General features: G+C 33.8%; 2 protein-coding genes across 3 annotated transcripts; one reads left to right on the top strand and one right to left on the bottom strand.

Annotated features, from left to right (window-relative positions):
• Window positions 1–3,394: 3,394 nt before the first annotated feature.
• LOC128998096 (coiled-coil domain-containing protein 63-like) lies at window positions 3,395–11,064 on the bottom strand. The gene is made up of 7 exons (XM_054424091.1): window positions 10,916–11,064; window positions 7,731–7,860; window positions 7,260–7,442; window positions 5,750–5,931; window positions 4,975–5,332; window positions 4,322–4,580; window positions 3,395–3,567 (listed from the first exon to the last, which is right to left on the bottom strand). Exons 1-7 carry the CDS (start codon window positions 11,062–11,064, stop codon window positions 3,395–3,397), a joined length of 1,434 nt encoding a protein of 477 aa, XP_054280066.1.
• On the top strand, window positions 9,895–22,791 carry LOC128997862 (inositol oxygenase-like). 2 transcript variants are annotated; one of them, XM_054423633.1, is made up of 8 exons: window positions 9,895–9,913; window positions 15,462–15,519; window positions 17,033–17,207; window positions 17,926–18,134; window positions 18,570–18,706; window positions 19,598–19,732; window positions 21,210–21,305; window positions 22,517–22,791. In XM_054423633.1, exons 2-8 carry the CDS (start codon window positions 15,496–15,498, stop codon window positions 22,623–22,625), a joined length of 885 nt encoding a protein of 294 aa, XP_054279608.1. In that variant the 5' UTR covers window positions 9,895–9,913; window positions 15,462–15,495; the 3' UTR covers window positions 22,626–22,791. The 2 variants fall into 2 exon arrangements, with proteins under 2 accessions (XP_054279608.1, XP_054279607.1); XM_054423632.1 differs by lacking the exon at window positions 9,895–9,913 and adding an exon at window positions 14,552–14,677.

Here is a 22,791-nt window from a genome sequence, read left to right on the forward strand (position 1 = left end):
ATTTTTATGGAATAAGTTAAAATAAACATTTGACTTTGATGTGAATATTATTACTAAACCCAAATTCATAAACTTTTTGTTTTTATTTTAGTTTTTCTCTAGAATTTTTATTAGGTATATAGATTGTCAGTTATTAAATTCATTGATTCATTTGAGACATTTAGGAATTTAATCATACCCAAGGTGGCTTGAAATTAATTAATTATATTGAGCCAAGCTGGTCCAGTGTTTGAGTTCCAGATGCAAAGCCTGGTAATTAACCACTGATGAAATTAGTGATATGAAACATCTGAAAAAAAAAACAGGGTCTCTGGCTTGGCGTGGAAGTTTATTCACTTTGGTTAAAGATTTATTCGACCAATTATAACAAATTTTACCCCTGTGAAGCAAGACATGCCTATATTGGATGGTGCCACAGTATTTCTTAATGAAATAAGAAATAAAGAGAATTGTCTATTTGTCTAAGTTGACAGTATAATTACTGAGTGTGATAGAAGCTGCACCTGTTTGGTTTTGTTTTACTGCTCTATAGTAGATTAGGATACACATTTTTTTATTTCCTTTTTTTTGCTTTTATCGTGATTAAATAAAGGCATACCTTGTGGAACTACATATGACATAAAAGAAATAAAACAAAAAAAAATCTTCAAAAATATAATAATACAAGAAACCATAAAAATTCCTGATAGCAGGTTAAAGTTGTTAAATAAATTTACTCGGCATTGGGTATTTAGATACTCTGTCGTGTCTTTAACAAGTTTTATTAAAAATGTACAAAACAGTAATTATTTTCTGTAGAATGAATAGCCTGTATCTCCAGTCCTGAAACAGCCAATTTATACAGTAGGTGGATTATTTAAAGCAATGTAAATTATGTACAATATAAAGTGTATAACAATTTACTCGTATAATGTTGAGTCTGACAGTGATTCTACTTTCTAAGCGTGAAATTCTAGATATAACATATTAAGCCAAATACAATCTTGATGGTGATTTGAATGACATTGTATAACTAATTTATGACATGAGTTTGATCGAACTTATCCAAAGGTGGTTAGATATGATCATGTGTAAGGACATATTCAGATAAATGACACTTTTGGGAGGGTCTAAGATATCAGCAGAAGGATAAGAATCTCCTTCTATATTAACTGCTCACATGATTAATTTATATCAAATATCTGAAATATGATAAGATTAAACCTATTTTCTCATTTGAACAAGGTCATATCCAACACAACAATACAAGGCTTACAATTCTAAAAATTGGTGTATAAATCTGTTATAAAATGAGAATAGGTTCTGATTCCACACAGAAAACGACGTAATCAGGCAAATATATAGTTGTATTGTTGGCAGGTTTGGTTACAGCGGACTGGAGAGCGTATAATGAGTCTTGCTGGAGGCTGTGGCTTTACTTACAGTGGACTGGAGAGTGTAGAATGAGTCTTGTTGGAGGGTATGGCTTTACTTACAGTGGACTGGAGAGTGTAGAATGATCAGTCATGCTGGAGGGTGTGGCTTTACTTACAGTGGACTGGAGAGTGTAGAATGAGTCTTGTTGGAGGGTATGGCTTTACTTACAGTGGACTGGAGAGTGTAGAATGATCAGTCATGCTGGAGGGTGTGGCTTTACTTACAGTGGACTGGAGAGTGTAGAATGAGTCTTACTGGAGGGTGTGGCTTTACTTACAGTGGACTGGAGAGTGTAGAATGAGTCTTACTGGAGGGTGTGGCTTTACTTACAGTGGACTGGAGAGTGTAAAATGAGTCTTACTGGAGGGTGTGGCTTTACTTACAGTGGACTGGAGAGTGTAGAATGATCAGTCATGCTGGAGGGTGTGGCTTTACTTACAGTGGACTGGAGAGTGTAGAATGAGTCTTACTGGAGGGTGTGGCTTTACTTACAGTGGACTGGAGAGTGTAGAATGAGTCTTGCTGGAGGGTGTGGCTTTACTTACAGTGGACTGGAGAGTGTATAATGAGTCTTACTGGAGGGTGTGGCTTTACTTACAGTGGACTGGAGAGTGTAGAATGAGTCTTGCTGGGAGGGGTGGCTTTGCTTACAGTAGACTGGAGAGTGTAGAATGAGTCTTGCTGTAGGGTGTGGCTTTACTTACAGTGGACTGGAGAGTGTAGAATGAGTCATGCTGGAGGGTGTGGCTTTACTTACAGTGGACTGGAGAGTGTATAATGAGTCTTGCTGGAGGGTGTGGCTTTACTTACAGTGGACTGGAGAGTGTATAATGAGTCTTCCTGGAGGGTGTGGCTTTACTTACAGTGGACTGGAGAGTGTATAATGAGTCTTGCTGGAGGGTGTGGCTTTACTTACAGTGGACTGGAGAGTGTAGAATGAGTCTTGCTGGGAGGTGTGGCTTTGCTTACAGTGAACTGGAGAGTGTAGAATGAGTCATGCTGGAGGGTTTGGCTTTACTTACAGTGGACTGGAGAGTGTATAATGAGTCTTGCTGGGAGGTGTGGCTTTACTTACAGTGGACTGGAGAGTGTAGAATGAGTCTTGTTGGAGGGTATGGCTTTACTTACAGTGGACTGGAGAGTGTAGAATGATCAGTCATGCTGGAGGGTGTGGCTTTACTTACAGTGGACTGGAGAGTGTAGAATGAGTCTTACTGGAGGGTGTGGCTTTACTTACAGTGGACTGGAGAGTGTAGAATGAGTCTTACTGGAGGATGTGGCTTTACTTACAGTGGACTGGAGAGTGTAGAATGAGTCTTGCTGGGAGGGGTGGCTTTGCTTACAGTAGACTGGAGAGTGTAGAATGAGTCTTACTGGAGGGTGTGGCTTTACTTACAGTGGACTGGAGAGTGTAGAATGATCAGTCATGCTGGAGGGTGTGGCTTTACTTACAGTGGACTGGAGAGTGTATAATGAGTCTTACTGGAGGGTGTGGCTTTACTTACAGTGGACTGGAGAGTGTAGAATGAGTCTTACTGGAGGGTGTGGCTTTACTTACAGTGGACTGGAGAGTGTAGAATGAGTCTTGCTGGGAGGGGTGGCTTTGCTTACAGTAGACTGGAGAGTGTAGAATGAGTCTTGCTGTAGGGTGTGGCTTTACTTACAGTGGACTGGAGAGTGTAGAATGAGTCATGCTGGAGGGTGTGGCTTTACTTACAGTGGACTGGAGAGTGTATAATGAGTCTTGCTGGAGGGTGTGGCTTTACTTACAGTGGACTGGAGAGTGTATAATGAGTCTTGCTGGAGGGTGTGGCTTTACTTACAGTGGACTGGAGAGTGTAGAATGAGTCTTGCTGGGAGGTGTGGCTTTGCTTACAGTGAACTGGAGAGTGTAGAATGAGTCATGCTGGAGGGTTTGGCTTTACTTACAGTGGACTGGAGAGTGTATAATGAGTCTTGCTGGGAGGTGTGGCTTTACTTACAGTGGACTGGAGAGTGTAGAATGAGTCTTGCTGGGAGGTGTAGCTTTACTACGAGCAGATTGTTGGACTGGAGTGACTGGCTCAGGGACAATCATCAAGTCTTCTATTTGCTGGTTGATGATGCCAAGGAACAACATCACGTTGAATGTTGACACTGAAGCTTCTTCTCCTATGTACAATTAGTTTAAATGGTTCAACTAAATTATTGACAGAATCCAAACAACCCTGGGATGGTTAATTAGTACAGTAGAACTTTAATACACCTTAGTTCAACAGTCTGTATACTTTGAAACAGGCCTAGCTAATGTGAATAGACATTAGCAGCGACCAATATAGTGTCCTTGATGGGTTAGTCGGTCAGTGACCAGACCTTTTTTTCACTAACGTGCATCACTGCCTTTTCCATAAATAACTCAACCATCCCACTTCCTATTGCGTCCTATACATCCATTTCAAAATAAATTTGTGTTTTAAATCTCCCTAATTGTTAAAATGGTCCATATACTCACTATAGTTTGACACCCCTTTAGTCCACAGAGTTTCAAACTATTTAGGTTATACTCTATTATTGCAGGTAGATGTCAAGCTATGCAAGTTTAGTATACCTTTTAAAAATTATAAAAACAGATTTATAAACATAATAGCGATTTTGGCCTCCTGCTAGGAGTGTTTTGGGGAGGCTCAAAAATGGTTCTCTTAAAAACTATAAAACAGACACTAATATTCTTAAAACAGTAAATTCCATTTCTCTTAAACTTAATCCATCGAACCATTCCATCATCCCCATTGCTCTATTTTTTTTACAGATCTCAATAATTGCTGTTAGATATCTGTTAATTGTCTCACTACCCTCCTTACACACGATCCTAATCGACATAATCTATTCTTTTACTTGTTGTCATTGGCTCAGTAAGGTAAAATACCTAGTAGGTGAAGGATTGGAGCTTTGTCACATCTGCTCTCAGAGAAGAGAGTTTCAACTCCCTTGAGTAGTCCGTCCAGGATGGATATGCTCAAGTTCTGTCCCTGTAGAGCCTCATGAGTGTCCTTGGTCCTGGCATCCAGGATCTCAGTTAAGGATGTGATTGTCTCCTGTTGCTGGGCTGCTCTTTCTTTGTTGATGTTCCTTTGTTCGTCTATTGACAACATCAATTCATTTGTCTGCTCTTGCAAAACTTCAAGCTGAAACAAAATTATTTACTTGAGCTGATAGTTTAGATTTAAATGTGTAATCTTGTGTTATGGCGTATTCCATTCCTCCAAGGACTGTGTTTTTAAACCAAGCTAAACTATCTCAATGATTCATTCATTGATTGTGTGGTGTCGACTTTTTCAACCAATCAAATTTTTTTTGCATGATAAATTAAAATAATTACACAATGAAAGTTGCCAGGTTTTTTATAAAAGTCACATTCATCGTGTAGCTCTTATATAAAACTGTTACAAGCACAAAATATTCCACAAAAAATAGGTCCACCAGTAATGATCATAAATATTAAAGTTAACATAAATATTGAAGATTAAAATTTAATTTTATCAGGGGAAGCACAGAATAAAAACAATTTTGAAATAATACCTCATTGTTGAGTTCATTGACATAGTTGAAGAGTGTAAAATTTTCTTCCTCTTGTTTTAAAAACCTCGCTGCCAGTCGGTCTACATCACTTTCACCAGAAAACTCCTTGATTTGTTCCAGTATTGAGTTGTACGTTGTGATAAGCTGTTCTGTCGCTTCTTTTTGTTGTTGTTTCTTGACTGCCTCCTTAGCCTCTAAATCAGCCATTATCCTCTTTTGACCTTTTATCCCAAGAAAATCTTGAAGTTTTGAGTCCAAGTCAAATCTCCTTTGTAATTCTCGCATTTCTTGACTGTGCAGTAGCAAATCGGCCCTATCTCTTTCTTTCAAAGCTTGCAGTTTGGCTTGGGCCTCTTCTCTGAAATTAGATTTGAAGAAAACTGCATCAAGTTTTTTTTTAATAATAGTTCCCATTTGGACTGTGTATCAGGACTTCCAATTGTTATTTGTTTTATGGTAATATTTTTACTTTTTCAGTTGAAGAAAAATATAGGTAGGTACTGAAGGTGTTTACCACAAAAAAAATATATAAAAGATGTTACAATGACTATACAATTTGACCAATCATCATAAGGCCCAATTTGTTGGATAGGACTTATAAACCCTTTATAACTTCAAAAAATGTTCCTCAGGAAGAATGAGCACTATGTATGTATGAAAAGTGTTCCATTTATGATTTCCTATATAAAACATTGTAGATGAATATAACTAAAGATCATTATGTTTGTAAATCTATTAGTCACAAAGCCTCTACAAAATCTCGAATGCATCTTACCTTTGATCATAAGCTAATGTAGCTTGTTCTATGAGATCCAACATGATTTTTTTCCCTGTAGTGAATTGACCGATTAACATTTGATAAAGGTTGTTGAAGTGCGCTCTTTCTTTTAGTAAATGATTAATTTCTTGCCGTAAACTCCCATTGCCTGTAAGCATTTTGTTTAAATTTACAGTAGCCTGAAACAAGACTTAGTTATAGACATTTATCTATTTACAATGAAAGAAAACTTTAAATTTTAATGTTAATGTTATTTTGTTATTATAAGTGGTAAGAATCCAGGTAAGAACTAAGCAAACACATTTAAATCAAACTGGCTTTAACAGAGAAAGGGAACTATGTTTACGAATGTTAAAAGATTAACGATAGTTCAAAAGATTGATTAACTGGATATCATGAGTAGCATAACAATATAATCTTCTCTTAGAACTATTTTATAGGGGTTGCCTGTGAATTAAGGTCTTCATTGACCCCACTTTGAAACCAAGGGGGATACTTCAAATATGAGACCTTCTTGCGATTCTTACTGTATCCACTACAATTCTGGCTGGTTCCCTATTGGACGATTGGTCTCGTCATAGCATTTAAAAACGTTTTGAAAGAAAATTGACGCTCCTCCAACCCCCAAGTATGAATCTGTTTCTGTAACAGGTATAAGTAACAGGGCAATCTTTGGTGATTTCTGTTGACAGTTAACAGTTGTAAGCATAAAAGTGGCTTGACGTGGAGAATGTGTATTAGTGACTTGGCAAGTGAGTAGAAGCTTGTACATATTTGCATGAAGATGGCAGCAGGGCAGTGGGCGTTTATCACGAAGAAAAATATCGAGTCTGCATATCAGTGTGCTTCATCCTTCCAGGGCTGACCATTGTCCGTAACACATTAGACATAACATATACATTAGACATACATTAGACATAATATTAGACGTAACATTAGAGATACCCCCATTAGCTCAAAATAGTTTGATCACAGGCGAAATTCTACTAACTTTGGTCAAAGCTATAAATGAGAGTAATGAACATCTGTCGGCCTACATCATGGAAAACATCTTGAAAATCTTTAAGACTACCTCAGAACTCCCTCCCCCTTATGCCCAATTGATTGACTTGGTGCCATTGGGTGCGTCAATTTCTTTCAACAGTTTTTTGATACTATATGACTGGACTATCATCCCATTGGGGTGAAAACCGGTTAGAATAGTCGGATCGGAACATGATATTGGTCTCAGGATTGAACTAGCTCACTGGGCTGTGGCGGGAGCTACCCTTGCACAAGCATTACTACTACCTGAGAGACCTATCCTTTGGTGTTAGATAGTTAGTTTTAAGCATTCTAGCAATGTCTATTTCAATTTGTATCTGACATTGAAGTTTCATATTATGGTATTTAGACAGAAAATATTAGTTTCTAGTAAGAGGTCAAACTAAACAGCTATTAATTAAGTAAAATATTAGCTTGAATCAATTTCAACAACAGTAGAGCATCATCTACGGAGCATACTGACCACATAAAGTCTGTTTTCCAATAGATCCATGTTCCTTGCACATTCAATGGCCTTTTCACAAAGCTGAAGTTCTGGGATGTCTTTCTTCTTCAAGTTTAAAACTTCTCTTTCTACCTTTCTTATTTGTGATTCCAATTCCGTAAGCTGTGATTTTTCTGTTTTTATTTGGTCTTCGAGCTCATCCTGAGGATTAAAAATGTTATACTATCAGTATATTATGGTATCCAATTTTAAATCATACAATAAATCAACAACTATCAAACTGTGTTGTGCCATGGATTAGTGAGACAAATGATGCATGTTTGGTTAAACACTACACATTTCTTAAAGATTTACTGATCCAAATTATAGTGCAAAATTGTACTTTATTACGAACACATTTATCATTTGTCTACATTTTAATTTATTGAAAGCTTATTGGGCTTCACAAAAAGAAAAAAAAATGGGTTATTTCAATAATGATTTACCTACCTGTTTTGATAAAAGCATAAGAAGTCTTTGCGATTGAATGTTACTTTCCCATTCATTGTGGAGGGATTTTGAAATGTTTAAATTGGTAATCAGTTCGTCCTTTTCCTTCTCTAAAGCATAAATCACTTTCCTGAAATTAAATAAAAAAATCAAGGAGTGCATTTACCTTATAAGGTATTGAATAATTTCTAAATACAATTGACAACTGTGCAACCTTTCTTACATAGGGGTGTTGCAGTGATCAGCCAAAAGTCAATGAAGATATACTTATTTGTGGTGTGAAATAAAAATGATAATACCTTCATAGTTGATACACTGAACTCAGCAATTAAGTGAAAACTAAACAACAAAATAAAACAATGTAAAACAATGTTTTTTTTCTAAGAGCCAAATCTAAGACCATAAGCCATTGAAGTCGAGTTTTACTTGCTAACTACTGATGCCACTTCATCTACCTACCCCGGTAAGGAAGTGGTATAATAAACTCAATTGCTCCCAAGGAAACATTTCCATCTTATATTGCAGTTGACAGATATTAAGAAGTTATTCAAACTTTGGATGGAATCTCAAGAAGGAATCGGGCTTTCTTTTTAGGAAAAGTCGGTTTCCCCAGTAGGCTAACAAAGCTATGGTTCCACAGACTGCGGAATTTCCAGCGTGCGGTGCAAAATTTTCCGCTGCGGAAATACGTCACTGGTTCAATGGAGTTTCTTGTGACCGGTTCCACTGACGTGCGTTTGCACGTCCGGAATTTACGGTTCCGCATGGCGGATAAATCATACTGGTCTGAGAGCAGTGGCAATGCAGAATCTGCCAGCGGAGAGGAAATATCAATTATTGTGACCTAGTGGTTATTGCAATTACATTATGTCTTGTGCAGTAAAGAGGTGTTTATGAACGTTTACTCAATTTCAGTACATACCTTAATGTTACCGTTAGTTTAATCTCGGCATTCAAAGGTTGTTTGTCTTGATTAGTATGGTTGGTGGGTAAGTAATCATTTATGACACCACAAAAAAAAATTAGTCTTTTGACACACGGAAGTACTGCTTAAACATTGTTTCATTGTCTACCAAATGTTTACGAATGAGTATGTTGTAAACTCTTTCACTGTCCCGATTTTTAATATATCACTTCGATCACTATGAGTTGACACCAATAAAGAGGAAAGATCAGCAACATCATCATCAATATCATCATAAATCATCAAAGCCACGAGGGCTTTCCTCTTCCTATCAATACTCCCGTCACTAGTTTGAACACAACTAAATTTCCGCAACATTATTTCCGCAGTCTCAGATCAGGAACCACCCCTCTGGATTTTAGGCGGCGTAATTTTTGTAACGGAAAATTTTGCAACGCATGTTGGAAATTCCGAAGTCTGTGGAACTATAGCTTAAGCTGGAAAAAACTGTTAACTGTTAGTGAGGCTTATATTGAACTCCTTGTAAACTCCTGGGAGAGATACCTATAGATAGGGAGCTATGGGCTAAATACAATCTTAGTTTGCTTCTTGCCTTATCACAAGAACTCAATGCCTAGGAATGAGAGGAGTTGTAATAATCACTCTCATGGTTCTACTTTAGTTGGAAAATAATCTCGTTAACATGACATGGAAGTAGATCTCTACCGTAAAACACCTTCTTTCCAGTGGCATTAGTTTAGTTTTGGCGGAGCAGTTGATTTGCATCTAACATCCAACTACTGCAGAGAAAAATCTATGAAAAAAGTAAATATAGTTAGTGGTTAGAGGTTCTATTACCCTTAACACAGAGTACCAAAAGAGTTTTGCTTCTCGTTTCTTTATACTTGAACATTTTATTAAAAACATTCATTTGAGAATTTGCCTATCATGGAGGATCTTTTGGAAGAGATATAGGATATTCCCTTCAAATATATTTTAAGTAGTGATAACACCTAAATACCTACTTAACCAATGACTAGAAATTAATTCACAAAAATATTTATCCTCTTTTGAATATTGATGGGATAGAAATGTTTTTGATGTAAAATAGTCAAAAGTTTCCTTATAATTATATTGGTTTTTCAATTTTATGAAACCAAAAGTTGTCTACTTAGAGGAAGAAAGGTAACAATAATGACTCAATGTTTATCAGATGACCTTGTAGACGCCTCATAAAATGTTATCACTAAAGTTAACTAGTCCAGAACTAGAGTGTAAGGTAAGAAAATTAGCAGTTTGGTTTTCATTTTTTATTGTAGGCTACCTACTACTTAAGGGCGATTTGTAGGATTAAAAACTGCACAAATAGGAATGGTTCAATAAATTAAATAACAGTACTGAGCTTTTAGATTATAAACGTTTTGTAACTGTTTCCATTTAAGGGATTAAACTGACATGTAAACAGTTAGGAAGGATTTTGTTGGTGTTAGTATTTGTCATGTAGCTGAATCAAATGGTTTCGCTAACTAACGAAGTTACTAGCTCTGTTTTGTTGACTGACAAACAATCATGTAACCACTTGTCAGTTTAGCAACATCCGCCTGATATGTACATATCCCAGATTTTAGTGTCATTGACCAAGTAATGTCATATTTGTTTCACATTTTACAAAATCTAACAAATAACCAAAATTTGCTGGGCATTATAAAGAATATAACGTTGTAGATCTTTCTCGTTTACTTTCTTTGCTCTATTAAAACCTGTATATACAAGTGAACTCCGTTTTAATGTTGAATCTATGATCTATTATATACAAGCTGTACTGATTGTTGTCATACTTATACTGAGGAAAATAATGCTTTGGAAGGTTACAAAACAAGTCGAGCATTTTTTTCAGTCTCATCTTTTCAGTTTTGGTTGTATTTATAGACCTAGGTTCATTTTAGGGTTTAGTTTTCTTAATTCGTATTAACGATGTCCTGTATAAGTACTTTGATGCTACAATCGTAATCACCAGTATAAACAAACATATGGAACATAGGAAATAGCTAGCTTAACTCATATGAAAAATACCATTAAGTTATCTATATAACTTTAATGGTATTTTTCATATGAGTTAAGCTAAGTTTGTGTTTAACTTTCGAGATTATTCTTGAACTGTCAATGCAACATTTACTAAAAAATATGAGAGAAAAAGTATACCTTGCCCAATAGGCTCACTTAATATTTATTACTAAAAAGTGTTGTTCCGTATTTGATCAACAATCTTTCCACAGCCTACCTTTGCTTTTCCAGATAAAACTTCATTTCATCTGTGTAGGACTGTCGATCACCTTCCATAATTCTATATTGTCTTTGTAATCTCACCAATTCGGCTTGAGCCATCTGGTTCATTTCCAAATCATCTTGCGGTGGTGGTTTTCGAGACATTTTAAAGCTTAGGTTATATAAGCGATGAATCAGTTATACTGTAGAATTAAAATCTGTGATCCTAATGAGTCAATGTATACTCTAGAACACTCAATGGATTAATTTGAAATTAACTTGTGAATAAAACAACCGAACCTATCGTAAGAATAAGGGAAGTCATTCAGTGGTGCGCGGAAAGCTCAGTTTGGTTGCTAGGGAGCTTCAGTTTGGTTGCTAGGGAGCCAACAAACTTCCACTTGGGTCTTTGTAGTTTGTTGGTGGGTGTATTATGTCAATAAGTACAGAGTCATCCCCACATAATTACCTCAACAACTAAGTTTCACAATGAACCTTTTTATAAGTTCTCCTTTAACTGTTATGGCATGAAAGTATTTAAAATGGCTCTCTTTACAATGTGTCGAAATATAATTGATTTCAAAAGTTCCAGCTATATAATTATCATGTATTTTTGCTTTACTTAGAAACATAACATTTAATTCTATAGAAAGTTTAGTGTTTTAGTAATCATGATACTAATGAGTTACTATAAGAATGAAACTCACTAAACATAATAATTCATAAGATATTTCCTGTGTCTCTAACAATTAATAATACAACTTTGATACGTTTGTGTATGATTTTCTATTTTTAAACACAACTTAAGGGGATATGGCACTGAAATAATGAATTTTTTTTTTCAAAAAAGTGATATTTTAAATTTGTCTATTATTTTTTATTTATAATGCTAAAAATAAGAAAAATTGGTCAAAAATAAAAATAAAATATTTTTTTGTGCTTAGACTATATTAAGAAAAATACGGAAGATATTTTTAAAAAATCCGGTCATTGACTTATTTTAGTTAATAATAATAATAATCATTATTCTTAATATTAATTATATAATAATTAAGTAATAATTTCATAATAATATAATAAATAATAATAAAATGCTTACATAAACAAAAAATTGATCCATAACTCAACAATAAGTATCACCATGGTTACTCTGCCAAGTGTAACTTTAGCGTGCGATTCCCGCTAATCAGTTTTTTAGCGTTTTTAACTACTAAATTTGATATATCTTCAACACGGTTTATGCTACATGATTCAAATTTTTACCAAGTGTTTAGAATGTCATTATCTAAATAATTAGGTAGAATTGTAAATGTATGTCTATTCTAAAGTTAAAAAAGATTTTTTTATTTCCACAGAAAACCAATTTATTTTTTTAAAATTACAAAATGACCCATAAAAAATTAATAATTAAACATACTGTTATAATTCTACCTAAATATTTAGAGGGCATTATTCCCTGCAAACTGATGGTTTAATGATTAAAATCCAATAATTAGAACTGAAGTTATATCAAATTTAGTTAATTACCTAAAAAAAAAACAAAAAAAATATTAAGGGTGTAACTTAACTAAAAAAATCACATTTAACTATGTTTATACCTATTATTATGCCTTTAAACCACATGGTATAAGTTTGAAAGACCTAGTGATAATGTTAAGGAAATTAGCATTTTCAGTGCCATATCCCCTTGTAAAAATGCTATTGAAATTCCAATACATTTTAATACGACTTAAGTTTGAGTTTTGTTTGACAGTTTTTTCCAGTTTGTTTAAAAATATTAAATGCATAAGGATTATTGTTGTAAATTTTAGTTTAGTTATAATCTTGACAATATAATTATAATTTTAGCTATGCTATGATTCAAAACGTTATATGACAATAAAGCTAATGAGTTAATGATTTATTTATTTGTTTATGTTTATTTGGAATAATTTCCGATTAAAGAGTTTAGTGTTTTAAAGCTGAACTAATATTGTTTTGCTTCTGTAAAATATTAATTTTGTATTCATTCATGTTCTATTCACGTAAGTAGCCTTTTAATAAAAATAATTATGTACGTGTGTTTGATCAATAATTTTTTAAATTCAATTTTGAACACAACAATATTTTCAAAACTGTAACATTTACAACAAAAGTTTCCTTAACCGTAAACAAACAGTTTAATCATAAAACTAGACACTTGGAAGTGCTATAGGATTGTATCTGGTGAATTAAACTTGAACCCAGTAAATCCTTCTGCAATATATACATAATCGATCAAGAAGCTTTTAATCCTCACCTACCAACTGTAAACAGTGAAATTATAAAGATTAATTTGCTTTGTTGATAACACTGAGGTAAATATGAAATAATGTACTTTTAAGTTAAAGTTACGAAAGTGAGGAGTACTTTTTTTGTCACAAACATATGTCTTAACTTTCTCATAAATGCTACAGTTTTTTTGTTTTAACAAATGTTTTTTTTTTAATTAGCAAGGAAATCAAACATTAATTACAAAGATTATGGATATTCAAATGCAAACAAATATGCTGGATTACCTAGCTGTAGATAAAGTTACTTCTAAAATTTAATTTTAGTCCACCATTGGAGGAAAGGCATCGGTGAAAGAAAACTAAACAAAAGAAAACCTTTTTAAAATTTCCTTTTATATATTGGCAAACAGTTTTCACACTATGCTCAACATTTCATTAATCAAGAAACTCCTGAATACACAAAATTGCATTCCAAAAATATTATATACCTAATGATCTTAAGTTTGAAAAATTTTAAACAGTTTAGATAAAAGTGCATTTAAATATTCTTTAATGATAATTTACTTAATAACTTCTTGATCAGCATTTTACGTGTTATTAAATTTACGGGAAGTAAATAAAAGAAACGTCTTCAATCAATCAATCAATCAAAATAACTTTATTCATATTGCACATTTTGTACAGAATGGAGTCAGTTATAAAAACACAATATTAAACTTAAGACTACTTACAGAGAATATTGTTACTATCAAAAAAATCTAATTTCAGGAAGTTGGAAAAAATCTTCTTTTTTATACAAGGGTCTGTTGGTGAGAAATAATTTCAAACATTTTTTAAATGAATTAAAATTAGTTATATTTTTTAAATTGTCAGGCAAGCTATTGAAATATTTAACACCACTATAAGATGGGATTTTTTCGTAAACCTATGTGTCTTATACTGTTACTCACAAGACGGTAAATATACAAAAAAGATGGTGTGGTAATCGATTTCGATTGGACACTCCAATCATCATCAGACCCAATAGGAAATTATATACTGTGAGAGTGAACACTATATTTTACTCATTCGCCTATTGGGTCTGATGATGATTGGAGTGTCCAATCGAAATTGATCACCACACCATCTTTTTTGTATATTTACCGTCTTGTGAGTAACAGTATAAGCGTAAATATATGTTTAAGTGTTATAAGACGTTTCTTTTATTTACTTTCCGTAATTTACTTAAGAAATAATAGCAACTAGTTACGATGAGGAAAGTGATATAAACTTAAGTTATCACTTCTATGTGATAAATGTAAGGTCAAAGCTCGTGTCGGTTCTTTGATTGATTTTCTTTGCAGTTTAAGGTTTCTGTAAATTTTAATTATATGCTGTGTGACCTAGTGAAAATTGCTTTAACAAATCTTTTCCATTTATGTTTGACTTCTTTGTACATTTTTTACAGGATTTTAATTTCTTATTTTACAAGTTGTGTGATACGTGAACCCTAGAATTGTGGATTGAGTGTCTTTTGCTTGATTTGAGTAATATACTAATTGACAATGGAGCAATTGTATACTTAAGTTGTCTGGTTAAATTTTAATCAATATGTTTAGTTTGTGAGCCTTACCTTTAGGCCCAAACCTCGCCAACTAAATTATTCATAAGACAGTGTTTAACATTTGCTTTTCACAAAGTTTTTATTTTATAGTTATACATATAGATTTTTTTTCTCATCACAATTATGTTTCTTAATTAGCTAGATGGGAACTTGTTTTAGTTTGCTTCTTCAATGATAAAATTTACATTGTCAATCTACAGTAAATTTTTTAAAGATGTTGATTATAAGTGTCCATTTTATAGGGGAGTAATTTAATAATGTTGATTGAAAACCTTTTCTGACTTGAACTGGGACCCAAGTAACTAAAATAAATCAACCCAACATTCACAAAATTTGGCTTCTAAAACCAGAATCCATAGTACAAAACCCATAAAGTTTATTTTACGTCTTTCATTCATGGTCGATAAAACATCACAAATAAACATAATCGAACAATTTGTTTGGATTGTTTGAATTAGATAGGAACTGTTTGTGTTTTGATAAACTTTAATGCACCACTCAACCGTTGTTTATGTCTTGTAGGATTATGACAACTTTGCGTCTTCTCTGCAAAAAAACAACGAAAACACGTGACAGTGCTGCAATCGTTCTTAACTCTTGACCTTAGCTAACACCAGGCAACCTAAATGTTATCTTATAATGAGATTGATTTATAGTACATAATTAATAGAGGATATCAGTAGTATTTAAACAGTGTTCCGTTACAGGTGAATTCGTATTGTGGTTGAATCTTCGTTTAACATGAGGATCTTGAATGAATATGTGGTGAGTATAATGTGTTTGTTGGTTTTAATGTTTTAGATTTTGCAATTTTACTTACTGGTACAGTTGTATAAACATTTTGTCTCTAACATGTTGAATATTTTTCATAGTTAACTGATTTGTTTTGACATAAATAGAATTTTTTTTATTTTAGAAGTGACATATCAACATACTTGTAAAAATATTTGGCAAACAGATCACAAACAAAACTCATCCGATTTTGATGAAATCATTCAATTATTTGGACAAACAATAAGCTTTTCAAAAATGTGCCAGGGAATGTAACTTTTCAGAATAAAAAAAATTTGGAAAAACAACTTACCTAGCAAGAAGGTAGCAAGAAGGCTCATGGTAAAAAATTAATTAAATACCTAAGAACAAACTAAACAAATTGTATGATGTGTGGCCAGACCCAAATAAAAATCCACAAATTTAATCATAGCTGAACATTTTACTTCATAAATTTGATGACTTTAATCTAGAAAGTAATCGAAATGTTGTAAAAACATTGAAGTTGTACGTAACAAAAAAAGAAGAAGAATTTATAGTAATTGTAGTTTTTGTTTCAACCACTTTTGACTGTTATTTGAAAATGTGATCTTCCTTTCCATCACTGAGGGAGAAAAAGATGATCATATTTCATCAATTCAAACAAAAAATGTGTCATAAAATAAATGAAGCACACAATAGTAGTTTACACAACGATTTCGTTAACACTATTACGCGAGTTGGGTACACTACTTTCCCTACGACAGTGTTTTAATTACTAAAAATCACTACTCATTACTTCCAAGAGAGGTTATGTTTTCGTTTATAACCTCTCATTGCCACTGACAGTGATGCAACGAAGATCGTACCAACACTAATTACACCATCCAACGATTAAATTGGCATGAACAGAACAACTGATTAGTTAAAGTTCGAATCATTACAATTTTACTTCTTCTCTCTCAATCCTTGAACCTCATTGGTTCGTTACCCGTGTTGTTATGAGTAAAACCATAGATAAAACATACTCCCTTAGTAGATTTCCCATCCTTATGGAACAGCTGAAGCCAATTTTATTGTTAGTTCTGTACGGTTTTCTGTAGAGGTCGTGTTTTGTTTACAATTTGTTTCCCGTTATTACAGCCATTTAAAACCTCGTTTAACCAAATAATACGGTCTAATCATAAACAATAACTTGTCCCTTAGTTATATAACCAAACAGTAAAGCACAAATCAAGAAATTAACCCTAAAATAATAGAAACAAAGTTTCGTCGACACTAGCGCCTTTGTGTCACGTACATGAACTAGACACGAAAAACGTGCTTCAAAATTTACAATGGGATGAGAAGTCTACTTGTGTTGGTTAGTCTATGGTAAAACTATGCTGTTATGAAAGTAAACAATGCTGTTATGTGAAACTTTTCAATTCTAAGAACTGAACTGAAACGGCTACTTTAACAAACGGCCGTAGGTAAATTTGTATTACAGCATTCATAAAAACTCATAAGAGTAAATTATTGTTTCCAGCCTGACCCAAGAGTCATTGACCCATCAGAACTCATGAGACCAGAGATTGGGTTTGCAGATAAAGAATTGAAGGCTTTCAGAGACTATACTATTGACAAAGATGATCCTTTGAAAGAAAGAGTTCGCCTTACCTACTTGCAGATGCATACCTATCAGACAGTAGAGTTTGTCCGAGGTAATATCCTTCATTTAACCGATAGAAGATGTACAGGTTACATACATGTCATAGGTTGATGTAACAAGTTTAATTTTATTGATACAAAATGTCTTCATCAAGAAAAAATACTGTAAATCGTGTGTTTATAAACCATTGTTAAACTTACAACATTCACTGTGATGATTCATATGTTTTACCGTATTCGACTCATTTAAATGAAACTATTTTCTATTATAATAAATCAAATATATATATTTTTTCAGTGGGTTGTTATATTAATGAAATTGAATTATACTCTCTAAAATTGTTAGTCTTTTTTTTAATGGGTTTTTTTTATAAAAAAGTTATCAAATTAAAGATAATAAATTTTTTACATACTTAGTTTCATTATTTTAATTTATTTATAACTAACATACTTTCTTGGGTACTTAAAATGTGTAAGTATTTGCTTTGTTCATTGAAAAAGGTATCAAAATATTTATATATTGACAAAATATGAGAGAGAATTCAGCTTCAACATGAAAGATTTATGTAAAATAACACTATGTTTTTTAATCCCCTCCATATTCCATACCCTCCTGACTCCCAGTAAGTTCTCAACAGGAAAATGAAGAACCCCCCCCCTCCTCCAACAAATAACCCAACTCTGTCCATGCTTCCTCTGTGCCACACTTAGGATAGTGCCTTGTAACAAAGTTAGAAAGAACCTTAACTCACTTGACTCTGTGTAACACAGATAGAATGGATCATTGGCTGAAGTTCGATACATTCAAGTCACCAATCATGGATGCTTTGGTGAGGTTGAACGAGTTGGTAGACGAGAGCGATCCCGATGCTGATATCCCCAACATCGTCCATGCCTTTCAAACTGCCGAGCGAATCCGAGCCGACTATCCGGACGATGACTGGTTCCATCTCACTGGGCTGATCCACGACCTTGGCAAAGTATGGCGCAATGGTGGTGACTCAATATTATGATTTAATTTTACTATCCTATTTATTCAAGGGCGATATGTAAAACGTTTTTGAGGGAAAGTGGTCCCAAACCATCAACATTATTCTAGAAGTCTCTCACTGAGATCTGGGATGATAGATACCTACTGAGACATCCTTAACAATCTAAATGTGTGATGACTGATGGCTTGCTACTTTTACGGATAATAGTTCCTATACAATGAAAGGAGAAGAATACAGGGTGAATTCCTGGTCCTCTGCCACCACTGTTCACTGTTTGATTATAAGTGTCAGGGTGGTGGATGGACTGGGCCCACTATTTGGGCAACACTATAACAAAATTAGATTCACATGTGTTCTCGGAGATATAGCTTTTGGTTTTATAAGTTTGAAGAACTTTATCCTAATTAAGGTTGTTTTTGCAAGGTGATGGCTTTCTACAATGAACCTCAGTGGGCTGTAGTAGGTGATACATTCCCCGTCGGATGTGCCTGGGCAAACTCTATAGTGTACCGAGATTCAAGCTTTCATGACAACCCTGACGGCAAAAACCCCAAGTACAAGTAAGATGTTTTGTCTGTGATTTGAATATCCTTTTAATATTAAAAATGCATATAAAAGAATAACCTCCATGTCACAATTTTGCTGTATTTGTAAGTATCAAATGTTTAATTCTAATTGTATGTAACTTGAAACAAGTTAGATTTTTCTCGTGGAAAACAGATTATGAGCAAAACCACTGTTGTTTGACAAATGCAAATCCTAGAGTTGCTAATAAACAATATCATGTGAATTCAAAAATTGTATATTTAAAATTGTAATATTTTATGATTCTGCTTGTTAAAAATCTGACAAAAAATTTTAATTTAGATAGTAAAAAGACAAGGATTTCCTTTACATAATGTATAAAAACCTCTGCCGCAGCAAACCTGCAGACTAAGCAAATTTCCATTTACCTGGCTGTATTTCTACTAAAATATTCCCTTAAAATTGTCAGATTTATTTTCTATTTAAATAACATTAATTTTAACGAGTACTTAGATTTGCTTCTAAAGGGAAAGTATTGAGCTATATATTTTTTATTGAAATGTTGATAACTTAGTATGGAATAAATAAAATTGACAAAACTAATTAAAATATGAATAACTTCTTGATCAGCATAGTACGTGTTATTAAATTACCTGAAAAAACTAAAATATATATACGTCTAATAACACTTGTAATAATATATTTACACTTATACTCTTGACTTACAAGACGGTAAATACATATAAAAGTTGGTAAGTGGTGATCGATTACGATTGGACACTCCAATCATCATCAGACCCAATAGGCGAATGGACCCATAAAAATAAAATCAAGCGCAGATCTTGACCTTGACTGTTAAGAGACAAGACTGCAATGAACTACATCCCTTAAATGCTTCCAGTTAATGAATAAATGTTTGATTACAGCACTAAGTATGGAATGTACAAACCCAACTGTGGCTTGGAGAATGTGATGATGTCGTGGGGTCATGATGAATATCTCTACAGGGTCTTGAGACACAACAACTGCAAACTGCCAGAGAGGGCCTTGTACATGATCAGGTATAATAACACGAGAGACCCACTATGAGCCTGTTGGGAAATAAGGTTACTGTATTAAATCAAGCTTTGTGTACTGAAATACCTACAAGGATATCCATACATCTGGAAATCTTTGAGTTATCAAGCATTTTGATAACCAGGAAATTTGAAATTTCAAAAGCCTAACTGGGTTCTTTTGGTTCTCATTCAAAGGTTGTTGTGTAGTAAAAAGAATACAATTGCTGGAGATCACGATGCTTTTGTATTTGCAGGGGTAAATGTATATAACCATTTACAGTTGAACATTTTTTTAATTACAATTTTACTGCATTTTTTGACTAATCAGAGCTATTTTGGTAATCTGAACAGGGTCCGGTCCCAATTGGTCTGCATTAGCGGGCCAAATTTTTACTAAAAATTTACCATAGTATATTAAGTGAGGTCAATTGAAATGTTAACCAAAAATATGTTCATTATGACATACATCTACTTGTACCTTGTACCTAATGATTCTGAAACTTTATAGCTCCAACTGTGAACATTTTGTGTCCTAAAAAGATTAAGCAACATAAATTCTTTTCACACTATATAGCTTGACATTGATTGACTAATTTTTTTCTTTTGAGTTACACTCTTAATACTCACTTTTATATATAATGTTCATCTTCTTGGTAGTTCCTATTTTACTGATACAGTAGACTCCCTCTTATCCGGACACCTTTTAACTGGACATCGGTTTAACTGGACTACACTCGGTGGGAATTACATCTCTTTAACCGGACAATTATTATCATCACATCGGTTTAACCAGACTAGATTGGCAGGAAGTGGGCAGTACTGAAACGACTGTTCTTGTGGGAAAGATTTGAGACCAGTGATTACGTGTCTAAATACAATGCTTTCCTAAATTTAAGTCAAATACTGTATACAGTATGAATTTAAACAGTCTGTTTTAACAAGTTTTTGGGGACGTCAGTTTAACCGGAAAAACCACTATCCGGACTGGCCTCGGTCCCAAGGAGTCCGGATAAGAGGGAGTCTACTGTATTATTAAAATGGGTAGGATAAATTATTTGTTTTTAAGAACAAAAAAAAGAAATGAATACAATTAAATAAACAAGCTAAACTTATAACTTGATAAGTAAATAAATACATATATTTTCTAATTAGTTCAAAGTACCTGATTTACCATTCCAATAAAAAACTCTTTCAGAAACCACAAAAAGGTTGTATGGCCCTTATATGATATTGCACTTAAATAGGTATTCAAAGATCCAGTTTATTAAAACAAGAAGTAAATCAGATGTAAGAAGTAAGTGCAAGGAAATAATTAGTACTGCAACACCCAAAAACCAGCCATTTTATACAATTTTGCCTTCTTAGATTACTTGAGAGGAATTAATTATTGTTTTATTTAAAATTTGAATCCGTGGATTCAATTGAGGTGCCTGAACAAATATTCAGCAACTTAATTTCAACTAAATTTGTTTATTTTAAGATTTCATTCCTTCTACCCTTGGCACCAAGGTGGTGACTATGATTACTTGTGTTCTTCCAAGGACTTGGACATGAAGGAGGATGTGATGCTGTTTAAGTAAGTATTGACTACCTATATAATACTACAAACATGTCAAAAAAATTTGTTTTAATAAACCATTTCTTACGTTTTCGGGCACAATTTGCTTCCTGTCTAGGGGATACAGAATTCTCTCTTATGTGCAAGGCTGTCTGAATGCCGAGGCGATGATAAGAACCCGTGCCCCCCCCCCCAAGTTTGTTCACCGGGCCCCTCCTCTCCCAATAATCGAGCATTTATCGGACTAGTAGGGGATGTCTCTGTATTTAGGACTTTTGTCAGCCCTGGAAGTCTGAAAAACGCCAGTCTGTAAGCAAAGATTCCTCTAATTCAATCGTTGTGAGGGTGGATACTGATGACCACCTGTGGCTGGCTCCGTTGTTAAAGTTACAGCCTTTCATGCACTTTCAAACACACCAATGCACATTTTGTATGACTAACCCCAAGTAGCACACATCGTTGGCCCAATGTTGGGAAATGGTCGGCACGGTTGGGAAATGGTTTGCAAAATGTTAACGATTTGCCAACGTTGGCCCAACGGAAACTTGTATTCGTTGCCCTACAAAGGAAAGAATCGTTGGGCCTTCGTTGGGTTTAAGTATAATACATTCTAAAACACATTTTAACGAATTGATTTATTTAAAAGAACATAAATGTTATGGCAGCATATTATAAGACAAATATTGGAATAATTTGTCAACTGGCAGTTATAATGGCAGGAATAATTTGTCAACTGGCAGTTATAATGGCAGGAATAATTTGTCAACAGTTATCACCAACCCCATTCCTACAGAAAGGTAACCGCAAAGTGTGATCCATGTTTGGCGGGAGGCTCAATTTTCTTTCACAATTTTTTTTTAACACTATGACTAGAATAATTATTGTCCCATATGGGTGGGAAAAAATTGAACAGAAGTGAATGAAGAAAGGAACGTGACAATGATTTTAGATTTGAACTAGCTTGCTGGGTTACAACAAGAGCTCACTGGGGACCTTTATCTACAAAATACCCTCGTAATTGAACCTTCTACAAAATTATTACAATACGGCAGAAAAAAAAATGTATGTTATATTATCTTTATCAATGTACACACAAACAAAAACTTTTAAGTACAACACTCATTCATATTGCAAAGATTTAATTGGCTGAAGATAAAATTAAGTTGTCATTTCTTGAAATAATGTATGATAAATAGAATGTTAATTATGAATGTTTTTGTTTGTTGCAGCAAATATGATCTGTACACCAAAAGCTCGAAAGTTCCAGACATTGAAAACCTAAAGCCCTACTACCAGTCTCTTATAGACAAATACATTCCTGGGTTATTGGAGTGGTGAATTCTGCATCACTTGTTTGTTTGTCTTTCACTTCAAGTCTTAGTTCCTGCTTACTTAAAAAAATGAATTAAGGAGGAAATTTAAAAAATTTGTGTGATGACTTCAATGCTATACATCAAGCTGCTTTGTAATATATTAAATTCTATTAAATATTTATTATACCAAA

Source organism: Macrosteles quadrilineatus, unplaced genomic scaffold (assembly GCF_028750875.1).
Source record: "Macrosteles quadrilineatus isolate MER2022 unplaced genomic scaffold, UCM_ALF_1.0 Scaffold_7__1_contigs__length_78375512, whole genome shotgun sequence".
Lineage (NCBI taxonomy): Eukaryota > Metazoa > Arthropoda > Insecta > Hemiptera > Cicadellidae > Macrosteles > Macrosteles quadrilineatus.